This window comes from Phalacrocorax aristotelis, chromosome 5, assembly GCF_949628215.1.
Source record: "Phalacrocorax aristotelis chromosome 5, bGulAri2.1, whole genome shotgun sequence".
Taxonomy (NCBI): Eukaryota; Metazoa; Chordata; class Aves; order Suliformes; family Phalacrocoracidae; genus Phalacrocorax; species Phalacrocorax aristotelis.
The window spans coordinates 65,495,988-65,523,379 of NC_134280.1; the positions used below are offsets into that span (position 1 = coordinate 65,495,988).

At 44.0% G+C, this 27,392-nt stretch overlaps 1 protein-coding gene and 1 long non-coding RNA gene across 3 annotated transcripts; both read left to right on the forward strand.

The window, feature by feature from the left end:
- Positions 1–218: 218 nt before the first annotated feature.
- On the forward strand, positions 219–11,327 carry LOC142057965 (uncharacterized). Of its 2 annotated transcripts, XR_012660821.1 has the most exons (4): positions 219–454; positions 4,864–4,950; positions 7,538–7,878; positions 10,143–11,327. It is a non-coding gene; the product is annotated as an uncharacterized LOC142057965 (long non-coding RNA). The 2 variants fall into 2 exon arrangements; XR_012660820.1 differs by lacking the exon at positions 7,538–7,878 and having other exon boundaries at positions 10,139–11,327.
- A 9,661-nt stretch (positions 11,328–20,988) lies between these two features.
- SVIP (small VCP interacting protein) lies at positions 20,989–27,392 on the forward strand. Its single transcript, XM_075094955.1, has 4 exons — positions 20,989–21,155; positions 22,139–22,189; positions 24,654–24,767; positions 25,874–27,392. The coding sequence occupies exons 1-4, from the start codon at positions 20,991–20,993 to the stop codon at positions 25,886–25,888; spliced, it is 345 nt and encodes a 114-aa protein (XP_074951056.1). The 5' UTR covers positions 20,989–20,990; the 3' UTR covers positions 25,889–27,392.

Here is a 27,392-nt window from a genome sequence, read left to right on the forward strand (position 1 = left end):
TGTGTGTGTTAAGTCAGGGCACCTCAGGTACAAAAGATGCTTAAGAACAATCTAACACAGGACCAAATCCAGCCACAGAAAATCCCTCAAACTGAATGAGCTTTGTACAAGCAGCAAAAAGCCGAGACGCAGAGGTCACCCATAGTGCTGACAATGCAACCAGAGGATGTTGCATTTATGAACAAAGGTTACAAGTGTTTAATATGCAGAAGAATTTCCCCGGGTGCCTCCCTGTTGAAAGCACGATGGTGAAGATGGAGCTGGGCAGTGATTTGGTCTATGCAGAAAGCAGCGGGACCTTACCGTAGGAAGCTGACAGGGGCACACAGAAATCCAGTGCAGTGCCTTGCCCAGGTTCACCCGCATGAGAGCCCACAATAAAATTCAAGTCAGCCCTGTCATTCCAGCACCATACATCACACCAACTAACAACAAAGCACAACTTTGCCTTGTTGTAAGTACAATATTGTTTCATTTTCCCCACCATACTAGCCATGGGTCTACCCTGTAACAAACTATTTTATAACAGTATTGATTGCATGGATGCATGGACTAAACTCCAGTAACACAGGAAGGATCCCCTTTCAATAGGGAAACGCCTGGTAGTAAACTGATAATTCAAATTCTCCCTAACACCAAGTGCTCAATTTGGCTCCTAGTCTTCTCATTTTCATTAATATAAACTTCAGCTTCTTAACACAGGCCAGGGTGCTGCTTGAGTCCTGTAGCTTTATTAGGGAATGAACAAACGGGAGGGAGTAACATTAGATATTGATCAAGTGCTATGGGTATCGATTAGTGTCTGGCACGAGCCCCAGCCCGAGCTTTGCTCTGCAAAGTGTGCTGCAGGCACCAGCCTCCTTTACAAGGCCATTTTGACCAGTGACAATCTGAACGCCCCAAACCCCTCCTTCCTCATCCCAAGGCTGTCACTTCCCAGGGCTCAAAACTTACTATTTCCTTTAGCCTGGAACCTTTCCAGAGATGTTTGCGAGAGTTGCTTCTCAGGGACTGTTCTTGTCTCTTGGATCTTTGCACCCTAACAAGGGAAGAGCAGCATGGCAGCACCCAGGGCAGCTATGCACATTGTGCTATTCTGACACCATTATGTTGCAGACACTGCAATTCCACACAAGCTGAATATTCAATCTTCACTGCTGCCGCTGGCTTTTTAATAACAGAACATGTTTCAGAAAATCGTTGTTATCTCCAGTTTATCAACTCAAACTTGGTGACAACAAAGGCTCTGGGAAGGAGCTGTTTTGAAAAGACTTGCTAGAATAAAATTATTCAATGGATATTGAACATATCCCACAGCTGCAGGCTGTCATGCGTGCTGAAGTCATTATATACTCATAATGACATCTGTGAACACTGTATTAGACTGCAATCAGTCTTTATGTAGCATAAGGACTGTAGCTATGAAGCGATTTTGACATCAGAAATAGCATTGCAGTACTTCACTTAAAAATACCCACCCTGAAAACAGAATGCTAAGCCTCGTGTTAAGCACCAGACTCCCCAGGCAGAGGGGGCAGTAAGCTCGGCATCAGAACAGACTATGGCAAAGAGAAAACCCGTCACTTATCTGGCAAGGATTAAGCATATGTTGAATTCTGCTCTCTGGAGCTTCAGCACCTCACCCTCAGCTTTTCCTTAGACCAAAGATCTGGAACCCTTTCCTAGAAGTTTTGAACAATGTCTTGGCTTCTAAAGGGAGTAAGGGAGAAAAGGGTAAAGACAGGATGGACTTTTAAATAGCAAGCCTCGCGCACCCTTTGACTACGTGCAGGCCAGGACTGAGGGATGGGTCAGGTGGTGCAGGTCTGAGACATGATTCAATTTCTTCTTCCTTTAAAACAACACTTCCAACCTCCCAAGACTATTTCTTGCCACCAGATCTCTAATGAGAAAATAAGAGAGGAAGCACTGACGCTCAGGATCTGCTCTCAGAAGCAACACTTCTCCCATGACCCAGAGCCGTCATACAAAATAGTTCATGTCTGTCCACAGCTCCACTAAGTTACTGTAAAAGCAGAACCAAAGCTCTCCCCTTTCCCGTTAGGCACACTAGGCACCACGTATTTTTTTTTTAATTCCCACCCATCACACCCTCACAGACCCGAGGCCAGGATGTGAGCAGCTCATTACTCACACGGGCTCCCACTTTACCTTACGCTCTTTTCTCCCGAACAGTCCAAGCTGTTGGATTAGTTTACATTAGTTACATACTAAACCTGTATGTATGTATTGATCAAAAATAGTTTAAGGTTTCTGTCTCATCCAAACGAGAACAGCTGTGATACCAACACACAAGATAGGAAAGCTGTTTTCACAAGTTGACTAGGCACGGTAAAGGGAAATATAGCCACGAACAGAACAAAAATACTTATTTTTACTGCAGTATATGCATGCACCTCTTGTAACCTAATAGAAACTTCAAAAGACATATTTGTTATGTGTTTGGATGCCTATTATTGAGTGAGAGGGTGCCAGGCTACATTTCACCCATCTATTATGTTTAAGTGCTTGAATGACTAAGCCTGCAGTCTGTAACTTTCCACATAGCCCAGCGTGGTTCAAAGCAGGTCATGGTCAGCCAAGATATGACTCATGCGCATCTTAAACTTCTGAAAGGTAAAAGTCGTTCCTTCCCCTTACCTGCTCTGCTATGGTTCTACTAAAATAAAACAAACAATTTTCACCTCATGTTTAAATTCAAACCTGCAGAACATCTGACTCATCCAAAAGAAAATGTCACAAATTGCATTTTAGCAGAATATCTTATGATGGAAACCCTTGTGGAAGGTTTTATTAAAATATCACAAAAGGAATAGTCACCCTACAGCATCTACTGGCATTGAAAAAAAAAAGAATTCTATGCCTGCAATATAATTCTGGAGCAGGGTTCAAAAACCCTCTTTAAAAACCAGATAATTCCTTTAAATTATGCACATTTCTAATGTAATTCATGTAGAAAACCTTATTGGTTTCATTCCTGTTAAATGCCATAAGACTCTCCATAATGGAATTAATTTCAGAAGAAAAAAAATACTATTTAAATTCATTTAATCCCATGAGTTAATAAAACCATTTTCTGACCTACATTAAAAAGGATGGGGCTAGCCTAAAATGAAAACACAGCTCCTCTGAGATTTTTTTTTTTCACTCATTTGTAAATCATACAGCTAGTTTAATTAGACCTACAACATTAGACATGAAGTTCAACTTAGGCCCACGTATTTTTATTCACACAAACTCTAGAGCACCCAGTATCTTGAAATTACTTTATGTCCAATTTCTTCTTCTGGAATAAGAAGTATAAAATAAAAATATTCCACAAACTGTGTACGTTTAGAAGTGAATAGAAATGCAGCACTGCTGCTACAACATTTCATAGAGTCTCCAAAATTATGGTTCCTGCATTGAAGGGAATTTAAACTATGCATCAATCCTAAAACTCACTCTTCAGTCAAGCATGGGGAAAGAGGTGAAACTTAATAGCTCTCAAAACAAGTTCTGCAAATCATTTTAACAACTCCTGTTAATCCGCAGATTAACAGATTCGATAAATGAGGTTTGCTTTGCATTTACATCTTAAGTGAGAAGAAAAATAACAGGAGCTCTAAAAACAAAAGTAAAGCCCCAAATATCTTAGATGGATTATCACATAAAACTGCAGGATGCACAGCCATAATAAAGTGGTTATACTTCATTCTGGAACAATCTCAAGACAATAAATAGTATTTCTGAACAACAGCATCACCTGTTTCCATTCTAGCTAAAACTTCCAACCTCTTATCATCTTCTTTTAAATATATTATATATTTACGTACACATATATATTATAAATGCATGTGTATGTGTATATATATAAGCCTTTTTTACACCCTCTCACTTGCAAGCCATTAGTATGTGTGTCATACGGAGGATATACATATCTTATCAACACACCTACTGAGACCTAAACGAGGCTGTGGGAGAAGCTAGTCTGTGCAGGCATTTGCAGTTTTAAGAAGGCAGCCCCGAGGTACAGGTGCTAGGCTGGTGGTCCTCAGGGATTCCGCATGCTTCCCCTTACTTCGCTAGGATCCTCCAAGCTGAGACTGATGAAACACTTTGTGCCTCAAGTTCTCTGGCCATAAAGTTGTATGTGCGCTTCCCGGGACTTGTTCTTAGCCCTGATGGTGTAACAGTGCCTCAGGAACAGCTACACATTCAAATGACATCGTGTAAGAGAACCTCAACCTACTTAGGCTCACTAGGAAGCAGTATTGTGACTTCAATGTCCGTATTTCTTAATGGGGAGATAGAAGGAGAGCACCATAAGCACAGGCTTGGAGAATAAGAATGCATTACTGTCATCAAGCCTCCAAGCTCCCTAGATGCCAGAAATATGCCATTTTCTGCAGTACAGAAAAGGAAGCTTCTCTTTGCAGATGCAGTTCTCGGGGAAAGACCTTGCTTATATTCTGGCATTGTATGGTTCTGATGTTGTAGGGTTTCTGCAAAACATGCAGTTAATGATTGACATCTGAAACTGATGTATTGGGATAAGTGGTCTTATCATGATTAGGAAATTCCCAGTAAAACTTATGTGGATGAGTATAAACATTTATGTCTCACTGGTTTCACCAGGAATGGACCTTGTTGTAAATATTACCATAACATCAATGGATGGAAGACTTTATTCCTGTAGGAATACTAGGAATAAGGAATATAATTATAAATACAGGGGAAGTTAATTCTTCCTTTCATCCCTTCTAATTCTTCATTTAGAGCAATAGCTCCTACACTTACGGTCCTGATATTTTACGTAACGTAGGAGTGCTTTTACATAGCTTCTTGCCTATCGTATTTCAGGAGCACATGAAGAGACTCTTAGTCGTAAGTTAAATATCCTGCGATTCCAAGACGTGCGAATGCAAGCTGCTTTACATTACACAGGAGGTAAGTAAAGAAGGTGGTATTCTGCAAATACTAAATTTCAGGGTAATCTAATCAGCAACTTCGACCCTGTGGATGCACATGAACATAAAGGTATAGTGAAAGTTTCTGAACAACAGAACGTGAAGCACTGACCTTGGAGGCTTTAACATTGCAAAAATCAATTACCACCCACCAGAATTATTCTTCAATACTGCCGAATTAACACCTCTAAAAATCATGTACCCTTGTATCTGAAGATTTTAGGTGGCCAACAGAAGAAAACACGGAATTTATCAGGTAGGTATGGGCTTTTAAACACTGCTACATGGACTAGTCAAGAGACATTTTTACTCACAGGACCTTCATTAAAAGGTATGCAAGATCGTGCTCAAGAGCATATGCTGCAGGATTTCATTAGGAGAACGGCAGTCAAACAAAGTTTCCTTAACTCGTGACCCACTTTTCTTTCATTATAAAAGAAAACTCTGGTGGTACTAGGGAATATGTGAACACACTAAAACCTCAATTAAATAGAATTTCTTCACCAAAAGCAACTAAATTTAATGAGACCAAGAAAGAGCAAATGGCATGACTAAGTGGAAGAAGACTGGGCTATAACTCACAGGCAACAGCAACTTAAACATAAAGGCTATTGCAAAGACTTCTTTTCCCACCCATGAAATATCGAATTTGACAGTCCCGAAGTCCATTGGGGCTTCATGAATTTTCTCATTTCACATCAAAGCACTTGGACCACATGACAAGATCTGCCCCATTAAAAGGCATCATGCTTTTTAATCTGCTCAGATTTAAGTCAGAAAAGCACATTCTTCAGGTTCTAAACATATTTATGGCAACTGTAGTGCTTAAATAGTCCACAGGATCTTGGGAGAGGGGCAGGGGAACCCATCAGGCAGCTATTACTGACAAATAAGAAAATACATAAGTTATAGAATCATTAAGGTTGGAAAAGACCTCTAGGACCATCAGGTCCAGCCATCAATGCAACACCTCCAGGCCTCCTAAACCATACCCTCAAGTGCCACATCTACAAGCCTTTTAAATACCTACAGGGATAGCGACTCCACCACCTCTCTGGGCAGCCTGTTCCAATGCCTGACCACTCTTCCAGTAAAGGAATTTTCCCTAACATCCAATCTAAACCTCCCCTAATGCAGCTTGAAGCCATTTCCTCTCGTTCTATCACCAGTGACCTGGGAGAAGAGACCAACCCCTGCCTCGCTACAGCCTCCTCTCAGGCAGTTGCAGAGAGCGATAAGGGCTCCCCTCAGCCTCCTCCAGGCTAAATAACCACAGTTCCCTCAACCTCTCCCCATCAGACCTGCTCTCCAGACCCTTCCCCAGCTCCGTTGCCCTTCTCTGGACACGCTCCAGCACCTCAAGGTCCTCCTTGTACTGAGGGCCTAAAACTGCACACAATATTGAAGGTGCGGCCTCAGCAGTGCCAAGCACAGGGGCACGATCACTCACCGTAATGTTTGCTTTAATGATATTAGTACATAGTCTGTGCTACTGTTCATACCTAATAGTAGAACTTATATCATGAAGTCTCAGGACAGCTTATTTTGTGGAACAATAAGTACAGTTCTGGGATCTTGATCATTACAGACTCTTCTTTTGCCCAGACAATCAGCTGCTGGCTTTTAGAATTACATATTAAGAATAGAGATACAAGCTGTTCCTCAGATTTCTAGACATAATTCCCGAAACGCTGTGAAACATCTGTGCTCAAATGATACACTGATTATTTGCTTGCTATTAAATTCTGTCACAGATAATCAGATATCTAATGGTACTGTATTGTGCCTCTTCTGTTTTTTACATACCAGTTTATATTTTCACAGTTGAAACATAATAAGCACTGGTGTTTTTCCAAGTCATGTCTTGGCTTACTGGAGTGTGCTCACCAGCATCCCTCTTGGTTTGCTTTAATTTGCGCTCTTACCAGCGCCCAACAGAGAAGAGGTGCTACTACGACAGCACTTGTCATAACATCACACTTGACAATTGTGTGTGTGCTTATATATACATACACACATACATATACACACACACACACCCCCCCCCCCCAAAGTGAGAGATGGTAGGATGCATAGATTTCCTTACAAGATTTGTACATTTCAAGTACCGAATATAAATCTATTCCAAACCAAATTCAGAATACTATTTTAAAAAGGCATCAGGTTGAAAATATTGTGGAAGATCATTTTTATTGTACACAGCATATCAATACCACTGCCTTGGAAGACACCAGAGCGTACTTCTCATTAATCTGATGCATAACGACCATCTTGTGAGCAGATCTGGTTTTATAAATTCCTTAAATACAGGTACAAGTTACACTTCTCACCCTTCCAGTCCAGTGGCATTTTTTCTGCTAATATATTTATATTAAATACCAGCTGAAAATGGTAATTGGTAAGTTAATAACTAAAAACTGAGATAAGTTTTCAGTACTACTATTATGCTTCCTATTTATCTGAGCAAGCCAGTACTACAAATGTCTTGCAACAGTTAAAAAGATGTATAGAGTTCATCTACGATCATGTGCTTATTATTGTCCTTTCTTTATTTCGTCTGTTTTCAGCAAGCCTTTGCAGTTAGCAGGGAGACCTGCAGCGTTCACAATTTCCACAGTGCAGTGTTAGCGCTTGGTTGTTCCCGTAGCGACCACTCCATATCCAGTACTGCTGCAGTTCAACGGCTCCTGTAATGTCATATGACATTTTGATGATGCAACCAACTATTTCAATTGCGCCTCAGATTCACACTTTGTGCAATTTCGTTTTATATATGGTTTGAAAATATAACGCGCTAAACGGCAAACCTGCAATCATGCAAAACGCGTATTCACGACTGATTCGCAGCCTGGATTTCGTTGCGATTCCTTGAGTTCTTAAAGAGAAGCCTACTAGTTCTCGAAGGCATGTTTTTCTACAGGTGCTATTACCGTGACTTGTAGCAGAGTATGCATAATCTGTAGTGCTTGAACAAAATTTTCTTTTGTAGTCTGAAGTGCTGCTCATAAAGAAAGTCTGACTGATAACTGGGCAGGCTTAAAGAGAAATTTATAATTCCCATTTATTTATCATCAACTATCAGTTGGAAAAGACTCGCATTCAGTGTTAGGACCAATATCGCACCAAAAAGCACATAGCTGGGCACAACTGTTTTAGTTAAGTTTAAAAAAAATTATAACTGTTACTTGCACGGAACAAAGTTTGTCTGAACCCAAAATCTGCATTCAACTACACAGAATAAACTGGTAAAATGTTGCCATGGGAACATTAGACTAACGAGATTTGGATTTGATCTCCAGTTCACAGAAAAGACGGCATTTTTTAATTGCTGCAGCCAGTTAAAAATAGCAAGCACTGAAGATAAACTCAAGAATATTTCAGTGAGAGCCAGCACGAAGCAGTTGTTTCCCACTCACTCTTCCACTTCTCCCTGCACAGCTTTTTCTCCACCAGTCATCAAAACTCCCCCGTGTTCCCAACGCTTACTAATACCCAGAGTTGCCACGGGCTGGCACCTTAACCCTGCAGCAGCACAAGTCACACCCCTGACACAGGGGTAAGACCTTTGCTAAGGCCCTTTGGCACACAAGAGTCCCAGGGCAGTTGTTTGCATTAAGCATCCAACTTGGTACTTCCCAAATACTACCTACGGTAGCTGAACTTTTTGCTGAAGCTCCTCAAAGAAAGGCAGCCTGAGGCAAACAGCCGTGTGAAGAATTTCAGCCTGAGCAGCTCAAGTTTGGCAGCGTTAGAAAAAGCTGAAACCCAAATCGTGTCACCTTAAGTGTCAGGAAACTTTAACGGAGTGGCACAAACGCTTCTGTCTATAATAAGCACATGTAGAAATGCAGAATTGAGACAATATTCTTCTGCAGGGTCAGTATATGGTCAGAGGGTTTTGCAAGACCGCTGACAAAAGGAGTTGGAAAATTTTAAGAAGCAGCTGAGAGAAAAGAATGTGAAAGTTGAAACATCGATGAGACACAAAATGTGGGAGTATAAACATTAAAGTGTCAGAGGACGAAGGAATGAGGTTATTAAACACTTCTGTGCCCGCTGCCTCTGACAAGGGGTACCCACTCCTCTTCCGCGCTCAGCACTCTAAGCAGCGGGCCGCTTGTTCAGTTCACAAACAGCTACAAGGGCCCCTTCCCAAAGAAATTAGCAGAGCTCCAACCAGCCTGTTTCAATCCAGCAAACCTTCTACCCCAGAGACAAAGCAAATTCTCAGTTTCTGTAGCAATGAAAAATCCCTTCGTTATCCTCCAAGCAAACTTCATGCTTTTGTGCCCATTAAGCATTTACGTGTGCTTAAAAATGCACGTGGGCACACGTCCACCCGCACGTGGGCTTCTGCTACAGTTGAAAAAAATGTTTCCTTGGAAAGGGTCATTTCGCTTATGGCCTGTTTGCTTGCTTTTTAGCTGGTAATTAATAAGAATGCGCTTGATTCACACCAACGTATACTGGAGGACAGTAAAGGGCTGGGAACATGAAATCCTCTTCTCATTGCCAGTCTTTCTTAGTACAAGATTAAAACACTAACAGCCTCAGAGACTGATGTGTCCTGAAAACTACGGCAACCATTTCTGGAAACACCAGTGAATACAGACCACATACTGCAAGGAGCTTTGTTGGCAACGTGATGCACAGGCAAAATTCTGGGAGTTTACCATGTCTTCATTATTTCCTGAGTTTCACTATGGTTATAAGGATGAGGCCTATATAGCCTGCACAGTGATTTCTGTTCAATTATTCCCAGGGCTTTCATTAAATGTGGTCAGTCACACCAGAAAGAAGTTTATGTAATTTTATAAGGTTTTTATATATAATTTCCTAGAAAGCACACTATTTCAAATGTAATAATAAAGAAATGCCATAGTTCATGTATTGTGAAGTGACATAGTAGAATTATATACCTCTATTCTAAGGGTTCCACAAATGTTCTTGTTTTTCCATATAGCTCTGACAGGTTTAATAGAGGTTCCTAGAACTCCATTATAATCTTATATACTTGATTTTTCCTTTAGCTTTCTGAATTCTATTTATTGGACTATGATGCGGTATTACACTGTAAATGAAGACCTAAAATCATTGCCCATTAATTTTTCACTAGACATAGTCCACATCTCTATGTAAAGTTCAGGTATGTTCTTCTTTTGTTTCAGAGAGAAAATTAAGGCGAAGAAATATCGCTACACACACGGAACCACAGACAGGTTCCTGAATGATGGAAGAGACCACGAAACATCAATATTGTAAATATATGCCAGAACACGCACCCATGGGTTTTGGTGACAGAATAACGTACATACCACTAAAAGTTTTATCCCTAAGATCTAGTCTGATACTCTGCACAGAAAAGGGAAAAAGGAAAAAACAAACAAAAACCCCACAGCTTTCAGCCAAGTATGCTGTCAGACATTCCAGCATCTGCTGACTGCAAACACGAATTTTTGATGCTTTGTTTAAGTATAGGAAGCATGTATTAGTTCTTTCTTAAGGCAAAGGCTTAGTTTTTATGTCACATTTCCAGGATGAGAAAAAAAAAAATGCATGCCTGTGTCCTTCACCTTTTGGGTTCCTCCCTGCCCCCCGCAGCACTGATTTAAAATGTGAATCCGAATCCGAGTGCTCCCCACTGAGCAGATACAAGAGGTTTTAAAAAAGAAACAAAAAAAACCAAACAAAAAAACCCCAAAACCAAAACCCCAACACACGCACACAAATAGTACAAGAGCACTTATGTATGAAAATACCATAGCCTTGCAGAAGACGCTGTAGAACGTCCCTGCTCTTTATATGCCACGCTCTTTGCAACGGCCTAAGCATTCACCAAGTCTGAAGAAGCAGCCCCACAATATGACCCACGTTAGTGAGTGGTCAGCTGGTACAAGACGCAAACAGGAAAGCATCAGAGCACTGTATCAAGCCAGTTTTGAGCAGAACAAGATTCCGGCAAGAATGTAATATTTTAACAGGGTCCACTAAAGCAGTACCAGTCTCTGGGAACGCAGACACTACGGCAGGGAACAGACTGCGAAGCCCTCCTCAGACTGGTGAGGGTTATTAGACACACAGAGCCAGATGTGCGAGAGCTGAATTCCATTCTCTACCCAAGATATGAAACAGGTGCCCCAGGCAGGGCTAGAGACTCTCCAGCGCCTACAGAAACCAAGCTGAACCTACAAAGGCCAAGAATCATCTGCTCCCATCCTCATTCGATTGCAGGAAAACAGTCTGCACTTTATGTGCTTTAGAAGTTATTTTATACCCAATAACTCAGCGCCTATCTCTGCTAACATGCTAGAGGGAGAAAGCATATGCATTGCTGTATGTCTTGCAAATGAGCCTATTGCACAGAGACTTTTCAAACTGTGCAGCAGTACAAAGGCAAGCAGAGCGCAAGCTGACCTTAAAGAGTAGTGAAGTCTTCCTTCTCGGCTTTAATTGCCCTTGCGCTCAAGAACAAGCTATTTCATGATGCAAATTTATCCTTAGAAGTGGTGACTGTAAACAGATGTTCTTTGGCAGTCCCTAATTACTGTCTAACTGAGGTATTCTGGACTGATAAATGCATCGCATGAAGATGCTCAGCACAGTAGCTAAAAACATTCTTCGTTTTAGCTAGAAAAGAAATCTGAAGGAGCTTCACCAGGATTCAGAGTTTATCATTAGATGCTGGACAGCGAGTCAAGCAGGATTTCCACATGCTTTTAGAGATTTTATGCAAGGATATGATGCTACTGAGCTGTACATTGAATTCTCCTAGAAATTTCAGGACTTCATGCATATGGCTTTTTGCACAGTAGGAAAACGTTTAGACAGGCTCATATGCAGTAGGAAAGTTTTTAGTCACCAACTAGCAACATCCTTAAGTCTGAAAAGCTGTGTTGCTTCTGCAGAGCAGATAGTGACAATCCACGAGGAATGATGGGAAACTAATAGAAAGGGATTCAATGCTAATGAAGGAAAACTACCAAGATTAGCTGAAAGCTTCTGAAGTAAGTTAAGCCATAGCTTAAGAGAAGCTCAGCTTTCATCGACCTCAACAAAAGCTGTACTCTCAGAGATCATACAGAGCTTGGATTGCAGTCTGACTTTCACAGTAATCCTAAACCAAAATCTAAGAAGAAATTTGAGAAAGTGATGATATGAACATTGAATTAACTGCATCTGTAATCTATAATTAAGCACTACACCGTATTAACTCACCTCTGGCTAGAATGAGTTGGAATAATAAATTAAAAAACCCCAGCCTTGCTACATTCTTTAAAAAAAAAAAAAACAACAAAAACCCTCTCAGACTTTCAGTGATGTTGAGAACCAGTACATTTAATTTGTTAGGAAGTATTAATTTTGTATTTTGATCTAACTGCTCCTTACAGATCCCACGTCCTTCCCTACATTTTCTGCAAAATTATGTACATCTAAGTAGAGGGGAAAAAATAAAGTTCACTATTATTTCACTGCTAATATTCTATGATATATATAAAATATCTTTTGTCTAGTTAGTGATTTAAGAGCTAGTTTTCCAAATAGTCCAAAACCAAACACTGCCTAGAAATTTTCATGCCATATGTTTCCAGACAGATACAAATCTAAGGTTCTTACCAGATGCAACTCTTGAGATACAGACCTATAAAAGTCACAAAATACACTAAATTGTGCTCATCCCATGCAACTGCCTCTTTTCTCTTGGCTTACAATCAATTAATTACAATTAAGACCCTGATTTGGCAACAGGAAGAAAAGAACAGTATCTTTTTCAACCATGAACTCTGATGGAACTACCAAAAAGTACTGAGCTGAGAATGAACCTACATCTTAAGATTTCATGATCTCTGTGGTGGGAATCTACCTCCCCATATACAAATAAAATGTTATGAATAAAACCCAGAGTCACATTGTTTATTAATTTGTTACACGAGTACTCAGAGCCTCCGTCTCCAGTAACTGTGCTGTGGACAGAAGGGTTGACACACATGGCTGTTCTTGAACCTCCTGAGAGCAAAGGAGCCAGAACAAAGCAGCTGAGGATCCAATATCAGCACCATTGCCAACCTCGATATATTCAACATGCCTGAAGTGTAGCAGAGCCCTGCGGTTTCTTCAGGCCAACCACTTACTAACTGCGTTATCCGTATTTTATAGAGCACTTGAACGGCCTGAAGAGGACAGGACAGAGGTGGAAGCGCTCCCTTCCAGCCCGACCTGCTGTTCTGTAACTGACAGGGCTCCAGAAGCATGTTCCCCTGTATTGCAGGTGGCATTTACTCAGAGACAAGAACTCTTCCACAGCCAGAAATTGATTTTCCCCTTTAATTTACTACTTGGAGAGGATGGCGGTATGCAACAATACAGCCAGAGAAAAAACAGCGTAAGTGGGACTGACTTAGCAAATCTGCTGTGGAGACCATCAGACCTGGAGGCTTGCGGACAGACGCCCACTGCACGTCCCTGTGCCTGCTCTCAGGGGAATCAGTGAGCGCCTTTTTATCGATTAGCTTCAGTCCTTTCCTATTGATATGCAAATTGATTGCTAACGACTAGAGAGTAACATATCAGGGCCTATATAAACATCCACAGATGCTGCAAGCACTTTTCCAGCAGACAGCCTGGCACTACGCAGTTCCATGCCTTTCCTGGAAAGGGCTACATATCTTCGTTGCTTTAAAAGCTGCCTATGGTGACAAAAAGTGCTGCTGATTCCCAAACCACAGTTATGACTGAGTCCCAGCTACTCTTACAGTCACTTGTCTTTTCTTGATGAAAGATTCCTAAAGTTTAAAATTCAAATAAATATTTCTATTAGCCGGACGAGAGGTATGATAAGTAACTGAACATTCCAGAGTTAATTCCCAACTATAATGTAATCAGAAATGAGTTTCACTTTTCTTTTTTAATAATTGAAAGAGCATTGCTAAACTATCAGTCCAAAACACATTCTCTCTCTAGGGTTACGTGCAAAAACAACATGAATCCTCCATTATCAGTAAGTTCCCCCATTCAAAGATCAACACTACAATTGCTGTGCCCCTTTAGACCTCATACTCAATAGATTCTCTTCTGTAGGGGTGTAATTACATGAAGCGTTTCAAAAGATGGAGGTATTGAAAAAGAAGTGGCGTAACAACACAAAGTGTTTCAGAAGACAGAGGTATTGAAAAAGACATTTACGGGGCAGGCTGAGTACACGTAAAGACTTATTTTCACCCTGGAAGTGAGAGTCACGAACCTGTGAGTCACTTGGCCAGGGTCCTTGAAGCAATTTCCCTTGTAGCTCCGTTATCCTGCACACAATAGTCCAGGGTTAAAAACTACCCTTTTTTCCCCTCCTGCAGTCCCTGACATTTAGTGTGAAAAGCTTCCTGACACTTGCAGAAATGTAGCAGATAGTAGCATCTTCATTCTTATTCAAAACCACACTGCCCATAATATCAAAACAAAACAATAAATCGAAGGTGAGGTTATACGTTTCGGAAGTACATGAATTTTTTGTGTCAATAGTACCACCTGCTGGATTTTGAGGAGATAAGAGAACTAGAGACTAATCAACATTGATTAAAGACACAATTCACTACTATTCTTGCACAAATGCCACCGTAACTAAACCATTGCAAATGAACCGGTAACAAATTGCCAGATCTTCTAATGAGCTGCCAAAAACCTGTAGAAAGGTCAGCGACATTTTTAAATGTATGTCTTGTTCTTTCAGATGCTCAAAACTCACTACACAAAATTCATCATTAAAAAAATCCAAATGATCAGCTTAGCAACCCCATTTAAAAGCAATGTGCTACTACTATTCATGTCAGTGTTAAGCATCTGGGGGTTTTTAAGTTGATTGCATAACTAAAGTGTTACTCCACCACTGTATTATTTGGCAAGGTGCAAGAAGTGGACAATAATGCCCCCCAAGCACTAAAACAAACTAACAGAACCCCTCATCATGTTATTATTGAGCTACAAGGCATTAGAGGTGGGGCCTCACCAGTGATGAGCACAGGGGCACCATCCCTGCCCTGCTCCTGCTGGCCACACTATCGCTGATACAAGCCTGGGTGCTGTTGGCCTCCTTGGCCACATGCTGGCTCATGTTCAGCCGGCTGTCAAACAGGGCCCCCAGGTCCTTCTCCAGTGGGCAGCTTTCCAGCCACTCTTCCCCAAGCCTGTAGTGTTGCATGGGGTTGTTGTGACCCAAGAGCAGGACCTAGCACTTGGCCTTGTTAAATCTCATACAGTTGGCCTCAACCCATCAATCCAGCCTGTCCAGGTGCCTCTGCAGAGCCTTCCTATACTCGAGCAGAGCAACACTCCTGCCCAACTTGGTGTCATCTGCAAACTTACTGAGAGTGCACTCAATTCCCTTGTCCAGATCATTGATAAAGACATTAAACAAGACTGGCCCCAACACTGAGCCCTGGGGAGCCCCACTCATGCCCGGCCACCAACTGGATTTAGCTCCGTTCACCACAACTCTCTGGGCTCGGCCATCCAGCCAGCTTTTTACCCAGGGAAGCGTACGCCCGTGCAAGCCACGAACCTCCAGCTTCTCTAGGAGGATGCTGTGGGAGACAGTGTCAAAGGCTTTGCTAAAGTCCAGGTAGACAACATCCACAGCCTTTCCCTCGTCCACCAGATGGGTCACCTGGTCATAGAAGATCAGGTTGGTCGGGCAGGACCTGCCTTTAATGAAGCTATGCTCACTGGGCCTGATATGCTGGTCGTCCAATAATTAAACAACCTCAAACTAAGTGATTTTTACCAAAAGTTATCCCCAAAACTTCAGCAGTAAAAATATAAGCCTTGAAAACACTCAGTGATAACCTATAAGCCCTTTGTTACAGAACAGAAAGTTGTTACTATACTTCCTGCTACTTCTCAATAAACAACTTTCCAACTGCCTTACGCAGGCACTTCTAAACAAGGGAAGTTTTACTTGAACCACTCACCTTTTCAGTTACATGTCTTATCAGCTCTTTCTCTATGCAGACTTCTGTCCAAGTGGGCTTCAATCTTCCTCTAAACCTTTTAGATGCAGCAGAGTGTATTTTACCTGCACTCAGGGATTATCGTCCGATGGATCAAACAGGGGTGGAGAGGGAAGGAGAGGGTTCAACCAGCCAAGATCCTTTCAGTTCTAACCTGAAGTTTGACAAACACTAGTCTCTTAATCCACATAACCATAAGCCAACAGCACTTTGATACTTTAAAAACAAAAAGAAAACAATAATGCTTTCATTACAAAGCAGAAAGTTAAACCAAAACATGCTACACCATGCAGCAGCAAAGCTGCAGCGGCTCCTAACACAACACAACACAACACAGCCCAGCTTCTCTGCTAGAGCTTTTGTGCACTCCTGCAGACAATCTCAGCCTCGCTAGTGAGGGATGGGTGGCAGGTGATGCTCCTCCTGCTCCCCCTTCCACAAGCCTGATTAATCTCCCACAATGACAGCGAGACTTTTGATGTCCAGTTCAGAAAGCTCAGGACCGTGTTGTGACTTGTGTACAGTACTTAGTTTGCAACGCGATAATCCTCTCTGATGGCTAATTATAGCTGCAGGGAACAAACACAAGAACTTAAATTAATACTTTACAATAACATATGACATCAAGGACTCGTGAAATCCATCATAGGACAAGAACACTGACGCAAAACGATAAATCATGTTCAAAATCACAGAGGCAGGAAAGGAGCTGGGCAGATGTCACATTGTTTGTGAAAAATACATGTTATACTCTTCACATAATCCTTGGGGATAAATGTATACACCCACACTTAAATTCAGGAAATGCTGTTAAATATGTTGAATGCTGGAGTCTAGTCTCAATAACTAGAAGAGAAGGTGGCAGTTTTAAGACAGGCAAACAGCAGAAGAGCCAGAAAAAGAGGAAAAGAGTTTCAGTAAACTCAGTATCAGTAAACAGAGGAAACCAACGAAGGCCAGCAAGGAAAGAAATTCCAGCATGGCAGTTCCTGACAATAAGCCAAAGCAAACCATTTCAAAGAGGACAAAAAATTGAATGCAAAATTGTCATCGTTTAGTCCCAGGCAGCAACTCAGCCCCACACAGCCGCTCGCTCACTCCCCCACAGTGGGATGGGGGAGAGTATCGGAAGAGTAAAAGTGAAAAAACTCGTAGGTTGACATAAAGACAGTTTAACGGGTAATGCAAAAGCCTTGCACGCAAGCAAACCAAAACATGGAATTCATTCACTCCTTCCCACCGGCAGGCAGGGGCTCAGCCATCTCCAGGACAGCAGGGCTCCATCACGTGTAACGTAACTTGGGAAGACAAACGCCATAACCCTGAATGTCTCCTCTTCCTTCTTCCCCCAGCTCTATGTGCTGAGCATGCCGCCATATGGTGTGGGACATCCCTGGGGTCAGCTGGGGTTGGCTGTTCCGGCCGTGTCCCCTCCCAGCTTCTTGTGCCCCCGGCAGAGCACAGGGAGCTGAAAAAAGTACTTGACTCGTGTAAGCGCTACTTAGCAATAGCTAAAACATCTCCACACTATCACCACTGCTTCCAGCACAAATCCAAAACACAGCCCTATAATAGCTACTACGAAGAAAATTATCTCTATCCCAGCTGAAACAGGACAACATCCACCCCTTATTCCATATCGTTTATGTCATGCTCAGGAGGTTCCACACTATCCAATACAACCTCATTAACAACCCCCCCCTTCCCATCCTTTGATAAAATACAAAGATATCATTTATCATTCCCTTAGTCTATGGAACACCCCTGTAAAATGTCTGTAGAGGGTTCACAAATGTCCACAAAATGTCCACGGAGTTCATTTAGTCCATGACTTCAGGCTCCATCTGTTCTGGCGGTCACTCACCACAGGAGAGGTGGTGTGTTGTGTGGAGTTAGTGGGCACCAAAGCCAGCTCGAGTTGGGTCACTGCTGCACTTGCACTGCTTCTTGTAAGGCTTGTCCTCCATTGATTCAGGTGGTTTCTGCTATATTAATACCTATAACATGCAACTCATATCACAGAATCCCAGAATGGTGCAGGTTGGAAGGGACCTCCGGAGATCATCTTGTCCAACCCCCCTGCTTGAGCAGGCACACCCAGAGCAGGGGCACAGGACCGCGTCCAGGCAGGGTGTGAATGTCTCCAGGGAAGGGACTCCACAGCCTCCCTGGGCAGCCTGTGCCCCTGCTCTGGCACCCGCACAGGGAAGGGGTTTTTTCTCATGTTTAGCTGGAACTTCCCGTGTTCCAACTTGTGCCCATTGCCCCTTGGCCTGGCGTTGGGCACTATTGAAAAGAGTCCAGTCCCATCATCCTGACACCCACCCTTTAGATATTTATAGGTATTGATGAAATCCCCCCTCAGTCTTCTCTTGTCCAGGCTGAAGAAATCCAGGTCTCTCAGCCTTTCCCTCACAAGGGAGATGCTCCAGCCCCCTGATCATCTTGGCAGCTCTCTGCTGGACTTGCTCAAGCAGTTCCCTGTCCTTCTTAAAATGAGGGGCCCAAAACTGGATACTGTACTCCAAGTGTGGTCTCACTAGGCTGGAGTAGAGGGGGAGGATAACCTCTCTTGATCTGCTGGCCACACTCCTCCACAGGTTACAACAATTCAAAGGTAGAACCATTACAATCTCCAGCCCTGGCCCCTTTGGGCCAGGTTATAGGTTTTAACATTGCAGTGAACTCCCCGCCTTGCTCCCAGCCTGGCTAGCACCAAAAGGTTTCTGCTATAGTAATTCCCATCACATGTAACTCAAATCCCAGGTTACAACAGTTTAAAGGTATTTCCATTACAATCTCCACCCCTGGTCCCTTTGGACTAGACCATCAGGTTTAACATTGTAATGAACTCCTCCCCTTGCTACCAGCCTGGCTTGGACTTATCCACAGACTGCAGTCCTTTAGGGTTGTACCTGCTCCAAGTGGAGCCTTACCCAGGAGCCATGGTCTCTCCAGGGATACACCTGCTGCAGCATAGACTTATCCAGAGCCACAGTCGCTTTGAGGTGCACCTGTTCCAGCGTGGCCTTCTGCATGGGCCTCAATGCTCTCAGAGATATACCTGCTCCAGCATGGCCTTAGCCACAGCTGCAGTCCCTCCAGAAGTAAACCTGCTCTGTTGTGGGCTTATCCTTGGCCACACACTTTGAGGTGCTCCAGCATGACCTCATGCACAGCCACTGATGATTCAAGGTGTACCTGCTGCAGCACACACTTATCTACAGCCACAGACACTTTGAGGTGTACCTTCTCCCACACGGACTTATCCTTGGGCCACTATTCCCTGAGGTATACCTGCTGGGGCACGGACATAACCAAGGCCACAGATATTTTGAGATATACCTGCTCTGGCGTGGGCTTATACACAGCCACAGATGCTTCGGGGTGTCCTGCTCCCATGTGGACTCATCCCCAGGTCACAGTCCTTCTACTCAAGTTCACACTGGAGTTCCAGCCTGCCCAGTGCAGCAGCACAGAAACAGCAGTGGGGCCCTGGCTATCTGCCAGCCCAGGCCCCTGGTCATGGCTGTTATCAGCATGTTCCCAGGCACGGGAGAATAAGGTGATAAGCCTTACAGCACTACAGCAAGCAGAGAAAGCAAAATGCAGCCACTAACAAGCACTAGACTGTAAGGCATACAGTGTACGTATATACAGTAAGGCAGGCAAGCCCCAATGCAAGCACAGAAGCCTGCCGATTCATACCTAAAGAGCAGTAACAGCTATAAATTTGATCTAGCACATTCCAAACAAAGCTGTCGTTATCTCAAACCGACTGAGCCTCACATTGGGTGCCCAAAAAGGACTGTCGTGGTTTAGCCCCAGTCAGCAACTCAGCCCCACGCAGCCGCTCGCTCGCTCCCCCTTGGTGGGACGGGGGAGAGGATCGGAAGAGTAAACGTGAGAAAACTCGTGGGTTGACATAAAGACAGTTTAACAGGTAAAGCAAAAGCTGCCCACACAAGCAAAGCAAAACAGGGAATTCATTCTCTGCTTCCCATGGGCAGGCAGGAATTCATCTCCATCTCATCTCCAGGACAGCAGGGCTCCATCACGTGTAACGGTGACTTGGGAAGACAAACGCCATCACTCCAAACATCTTCCACTTCCCCCTTCTTCCCCCAGCTCTATGTGCTGAGCATGACGTCAGATGGTGTGGGACACCCGTGGGGTCAGCTGTCCCAGCCGTGCCCCCCCCAGCTCCTTGTGCCCCCTGCAGAGCATGGGGAGCTGGAAAAGTCCTTGACTAGTGTAAGCACTACTTAGCAACAATGAAACATCTCCACACTATCAATGCTGGTTTCAGCACAAATCCAGAACACAGCCCCTTACTAGCTACTGTGAAGAAAATTAACTCTATCACAGCCAAAACCAGGACAACATCTCAGGATTAACATAAACGATTAGCAAAGAAATGTGAAGTAATGTGTTTTCCTCGGCTGCACGTGCAAGTCAAAGAGGCCGAAAGCTGCCGGATGAGACAGACACGTATCTTGCCTCAGCACAGGGAATGGGCTGCGCAGGTCCACGCCATCCCCACCCAGCCCCGCGGTTCTCGTAACACGCCATCACACGCGTGACCGTGCCGTTGCTCAGGAAAAGGCACCGGCTGACGAGACGGCGGCACGCCAGGGCCGTACGAGAGCACTGTGGGGTTTGCGATAGGCAGATCAGTGCTGGCTTTCAGAGGAAGCTTTGAGACACCACCACCACCACCACCACCACCTCCACCACCAGCAGGACCGTGCCGGAGCTGCAAAGGTGGAGGGCGAAGCCTGGCATGAGGGCCCCGCTGCCGACACCCAGCACCACTCCTGCGGCAGGCTCTGACCCCTCTATCAGGGTTACCGGAGCGCTCTGGAAATTAGTTAGACTCTTGTCCCTTTATGCCCCTACAGAATGAATTTAATATAGTTCGGTTCTCGGCGGGGGGGAATAGCACACCCCACAGCTCGCCCCGCCGCTCCGGCCGGCCCCGCGGCCCGCCATGTCCGTGCCCGAGGCCGTGCCCGCCCCCGGCCCCATGACGGGGCGGGCCCTGCCGGAGCGCGGCGCCAGGCGGGGCCGGGGCCGCGGCCGCTGTTGCCGCCGCCTCCCTCCGCCGCTGCCGGCCCTAGGGCCCGCCATGGGGCTGTGCCTGCCCTGCATGGGGGGCGCCGTCAAGGACGTGGTGGAGACGCCTGACCCGGTGAGTGCGGGGCCGGAGCCGCTTTACCTCCCGCCTTCCCTCTCTCCGCCCGGTTGTTTGCAGGCGGGCGGTGACGCCCAGCGGTACCGGGACGGGGGCGGGGAGCCGTGGCCCTCCCCGCCGGGGCGGGGTGGGGGAGAACGGGGCCGCCTTCCCTAAGATGGAGGCCGGGGGCCTACCCCGCGCCTCCCCGAGGGCCGCCGCAGCCCTGGGCGGGAGGCCTCAGGACCGCCGCAGGACCCCGGGGCGGCGGCTGTCCGGGGGAAACTCCTCTTTCGGTCCCCGGCCTGGGAGCGGGGGAGCCGGGGCCGCCCTCACCCGGCGCCCCACAGCTCCGGAGCCTCCGTCCCACGTCTCACTCGTGGGCACTTGTGTGGAGTCGGGGGATTTCACGTGAAGGGGGGTCGTGCCATAATCGAGGCCAAGATGACCCTCATTTTAACCAGAAACGGGGAAAACTGTGCTTGTCTCTCTAGTGTGCGGCGATGCTCGCTTCTAACCAGCCTTGGCAGGGCGGCACCGCTCCTGTGCGGGTGGGAACCCGTCTCCCCGCTGTCGTACCCCTCACCCGAGGATTATTGTGGGGGAGAAGGAGCCCATTCGGCTGGGCAGAGCGAGCTTTCCCTGTTTCAGACTCCAAAAGGACATTTCACACACTGTCTGCCTTCTCGTTCCAGCCTGAATCTTTCAGGGCGAAGGCCTAATGCAGAGAGCTGAATACAGTTTTCTGTGGGGTTTGGCTGTGGATATGTCAGCAGCTGCTCTTCTAGCATATTAGTCACTCTTGTAGCATATTAGTCACTAAGCACACTTTGTTCTTGCAGACTGGCACTGGAGGGGCAAAATTATGCTAATTGACTTAAGGTTGGCATTTCACGGCAGTTTGCGTTACATATTTGAGTCATATTTAAAAATTAAGACTTTCAAAAGAACGTACAGACTGTATGGAAATAGAATTTCACTGTCTTTCACATTTTATTTAGGAAATAAAAAGAAGACAGCTAGCAGAAGCTGCTGAAAAGAGGCAGATGGAGGTAACGTCTGATAAAATGCCGTTTACTCAAAATATATTTCGGTAACTGGTTTATGGGGAGAATAGCAAGGGCTTCTGTGGGAACACTGGGTATCATGCCTAGATTGTGGGAATTGTCATTAAATACTTTCACAGTATTCATGTTTTATCTTTATACTATTTTTTATATATATTTACAGTACAACTTCATTGCTAGGTAGGTGCTCAAAAGACTATTCCAAGATAACTGAGCGTGTTTGCATGAGAGAAGTTTGGCAGTAGTTAACAAACAACCTAAGAATTGAAGAGCAAGTTTATCATAGTTTTTTCCCCGATTATAAGACTCGAAAACAAGAGATTGAGAAATATTTTGAGCCAGAGTTGTCAAACAATTGTTGTGGTGGCAATATCAAGCAGTACTGCACTTGTACTTCTCTTACAAATTCAGGTTATGGGCACTTGCAAGTTCAGTTTATTGATGTGGCAACAATTGAGCACGTTTCTCAGCTCAGATTCCAGCAAAGAAGAAATGTTAGCTTATTCTTCTGTCTTTTTAAGGTTGCTAAGCTTTAACTACTTCGATATCCTTACAGTTCGAAGAGGTAGGATGCAAATGTTGTAGCAGAATGTAGAACTAGCCAGTCTATTTCTTCTATTCTGTACTTTCAAAAAAAGCTTATAACATACACCGTACAAGATCTACAAGAAATAAAATGTGTATCTCAGAGATCGCAGCTAAACTAGGAAGAGAGAGGAACGTGTTATTTGTATGACTGCTAGTGACATTATATATTGAATTAAAAAGCGACCATTATTGATGAGGACCATGTTGATCTGGTTTTAAGGGCAATTGGTGAGTAATGGAGCAACAGCGGAGTGATGCTTCAGAGTCATCTTTAAAGATCCTTGATTTTGTGTCAGCCTACATACTAAAAGCGATCCACACGTAATCTTAAATGTCGAAGGGCTCTTATGCAAAACTGCAGGAAATACGCTTTTAAGAAGTGTGTGAAAGGGGAGCATCCCCATCTAGCATTTAAGTTGCTAAAAAGCTTTCCTGGGAGGAAGGAGAAATGAAGCGACTTGTTATGGATGGCTCTGAAGTTCTGTGGTAGCTCTTAAGCTGTGAAAGAAAAACGTAACTATCACTCTCTGTTACTTTTTGTTTTCTTAAAAGAGGAGGAGCTAAAACATCTACCAGGATTTTTCAGGACTATCTCTGAGAGCATTTTAGTCTCTGAGTGTTGAGCAACTGAGATGTTTTGCAAGTAGCCTAATTCAGTTTTCCCCTCATGAAGGACAAGAGGGAGGAGATCAGATGTCCTCCTCTCTTAGAGTTTTCCTGTACGTGTTTCTTAACTGCTGATTACTCAGCCTTAAGTTGTGTGAGGTGTTCTTCCTTTTGGGGTGCCATAGAGGTAGTCTGGGTACCGAGGTCACTTGGAAGGCCAGTTGCCTAAAACCTAGAAATCACGGGGTCTAAGTAGGTTAGTAGTTGTTGGTAAGGTTTGCCCTAGTAGTGTATCGTCAGGGCCTTGAATTTCAGGTGAGATCATTGCTCTTTTCCCCTAGTAGATCTAAACGTGTCTTGCATAGGTTATGCTGTAGTATCATAACTGTAAACTTAGCCAAGAATCAGTTTTTAAAACATTTTCTTTCTAGATTTAGAGTGTTAGCTGTTCGTCTGTAGTTCTGACATTCCTGTCATCTAGTCTAGGTCCTCATTAGCAGGCACTTGACAACAGGTTTCTCATCTGTGCACTGCTGCTCTCCACACATCCGCTGAAGCTGGAAGGGTAGACTGTCACACGGGTTATTTATCACAGATCACAATTTAGAACTCTGATTTCTAACAGCCTAGGCTAGTGCTACCAACATGACCTTTTTTCTTCCCCTGCATGTAAAGTTCCCATCGATTTCTGTTGATGCTATACAGAGCTTGTGACTTTCTCTCTCCGCTTATTGAGTGTTAGAACAGAAGCTGTCATTACAATTTTCATCATCTGTATCCTATCTCTAGGTAGCCTTTTGATAAAAAGAGATGGAAGAAGTGAACAGACGACAAAACAGTTGAAGTTCTGGGAAATTCTGTCTGCCCAAATCATCTCTTCCCAGTTAGTTCTGTTTGCGAGGGCAGGAATAGGCCCTGACGCTGGAAAAACCACAGCAAAAATTTATGGAGCTTTTGGGAAGGGAAGTTTGGGTTCTGCATCTTAGGATGCAAAGCAGGTATGCATAATTGCATTAAATATGTTCACCTGGATGTAATAACTATGAAACAAAACTACCCTCACGTACCTATGGGACCAAGAGCTCACATGAAGAAGTGTCCTGAAAGGTCTGTGTTTATGTAATAGTAGCATTACTTAATGTTTCAGTCTTTTCACACAAACCAGAGCTCACAAAATGCAGTTGCCAGGACTTGGAGTTTGGTTTCTGTCCAGGAGAACTGTTAAGTGGTCTTACCCAAATGTGTTTTCTCCCAGGCTTCCTCTCGAGGTATTAAGAACGCTTACTCTGTAGAGCAAAAGAAAAAGAAACAGGAAGAAATAGAAAAAAGAATTGCAGCTTCAGGTTCTGGAGGAGAAGGAGGACTGAGAGTAAGTTCAAAACAGAAACAACTTAATGCAACTGTCCTTATATTGACTGAGAAAATCTCGTTTTGTTGTCATCTGCAAGACGGAATAACTTGAGAAATGTTAAACAAGAGGAAGGGAAATGGAACAGAAATGGAGGCATGTGTCACCATCACACAGTGTTCTCAATGAAACTTCATTTCTGGGACACAAAGACGGCAAGGGTGGCAGTGAGCTTTCCCCCCACCCTCCTTCCCTAGTTTCTGCACCTTCGATGCCTTGGTTTCACAGTGCTTTCAGCACTGGGGACCTCCTCACTGAGTTGACCTGTACTCAGTGTCCCTTTTCAGTACTGGTTGAGATTGTCTCTCCTCCCTCAGAGTTTATAGAAAATCATGGAATCATTAAGGTTGGAAAAGACCTCTAGGATCACCAAGTCCAACCATCAACCCAACACCCTCAGGCCTCCTAAACCATGTCCCCAGGTACCAGGGATGGTGACCACCACCTCCAGGGATGGTGACTCCCCCACCTCTCTGGGCAGCCTGTTCCAATGCCTGACCACTCTTCCAGTAAAGAAACTGAGCCAATCTCAACCGCCCCAGCACAGCTTAAGGCCATTTCCTCTCGTCCTATCATTAGTGACCTGGGAGAAGAGAAGCACCTCAATGTCATTGTTGTAGTGAGGGGCCCAAAACCAAACAGGGTAATGCCTTTGGGTTTCATGTATCTATCTCTTCAGAAAAATAACCCCAAACCATGCAGTGTTGGCATAGGTACTGATGAACTTCCCTGCTGCTACTACTACTTTTCTAATGTAAACTTTGCCTCGGAAAGCCAGGCAGAGATGTGATTAAGAATCAGAATCTCTCCAAGGCAGTAGATGCATCTGGTGGTTGAAACACAGGCTTTCAGAAGCCTTCATCTTTCCTTCATTGCTATGTATGACTCGGGCCAGGAGTTTGTACAAGCTGCTGCTGGTGGGCTGCGTGTCCCTCGCTTGCTGGGTATAAAAGGTGTTATAATACAGAGGTTATTGGCTTTAGATAGCCTTGTAGTGGGTGGTTCCCCACCCCCCTTCCCCAATCTACATACAAACCTGTGGTGCATTTTGTTGTTTCTGTCTTCAGTGGCAGGTTGGATAAAGAATAGAAGAGAATCTCTTCTGAAGAGAAGATTGACGTTACTACCAGTAACTTGCCAGTTTCTGCAGCTGAGTGGCACTTGCTCATCATGTGGCTTTTGCTGTTTGCATACGAGGGCTCAGCAGTACTTTGCCTTTGTGGGAGGACGGATGTGGAATCACACACCAAGAAACTTAAGCACTAACTTTGAACACTAAGTTTTGGCCAAATTTGTTTGTTTGTTGCGCATGTTTTATTGCTTCCCTGTCAAGGTAGCAGGGTGGGTTTTCTCACATGGAAGCGGCCTCCTTACCTGTAGTCAGTCTGTATGCGTGTGCTGTCATTGGTGTATGTATGTCTGTCTGCGTGTGACTGGCTTACGCACAGCTCAGGTGCCCGTGTATTGTTTTTGATGCTTATTTCAAGCTCTACAATTAATTAAACTTTTCTCTAACTCCTCATGTAGAAAGTTGTTCATAAATATATATATATTTGACTATGTGGGTGACAGCATTTCTTTTCAGTTTCCTAATGACTTTAGAACTGCTTAGGGATTTAGTGCCTTTTTCAAAAAAAGAAAGCAGATTCATGGTGGGTCCTTACAAATGGAAGCATTTTGTGGCACTAAAAAAACCAATTAGAAACCTTTATAAGCCCTGTATACTTTATAACAAGAAAGCTGTTTTATTCTGAGTCTAATAATTTAATTTTTCTCCTCATTTCCTGGTGTAGATTTCTTTTGAGTCTGTAAGTATTTATAAAGAATACTGGAAGTTAAACATCAAAAATACTGTTCTTAGTTGTTCTTTTTTACCACAAGAGGGCAATGCTGCACTTCTCAGGGTTTTGAAAAGCAAAAAGCAAGGGACTGTGTCATCTCTTGGATGTTCGTTTCCTGAAGTTTCTGTACTGTCGAGGGGGGTTTGTTACAGCTCTGTCACGTTTCTTCTGTGTTCAGCAACGTCTATAATCCCTTTCCCCAGGGTGAATCTGCCTTTGATTGTTTAGAGCTTCCTGAAGTGTGGTGTTACAACTAGGCCTCCCGACTAGTGGCCTTGGGCCGCTGCTTTGGTAGATGAAGGACGTTTCTTGCAGCATGATCAACGCTGAGAATCTAGCTCGTATTTTCCCCAGAGAGCTTGGCTCCAGTATGTTACTGTCCCCATTTCTGACCTAGTTTAGGTTATAAAGGCTTTTTTTGTTGTGGGTTTTTGTTTTTTTTTTAAAGGAAAAACCTAAGTATTTCTTCTTTTACGTCCCCCAGTAGCGTCTCATGCTGTCTTAGGGGCACAGTCCTGACACATTGAGTTTCCTGGCTTAGCCTTCAGAATTGAGTTGAGAAGGGAAATGTTTCAATATTAATATAGCGGTGTTTGAGCTGAAAGGCTGTGTCCTTGACAGATGAATACCTTTGGTTTCCTTTGATTGCCAGCAGTGGCTCTCTTCAGTGTATTCTTTGGTCGTAGCAAGTTTTTTAACTCTAATGAAAATGCATTGAAATATAATAAACTATACTAAACATGAA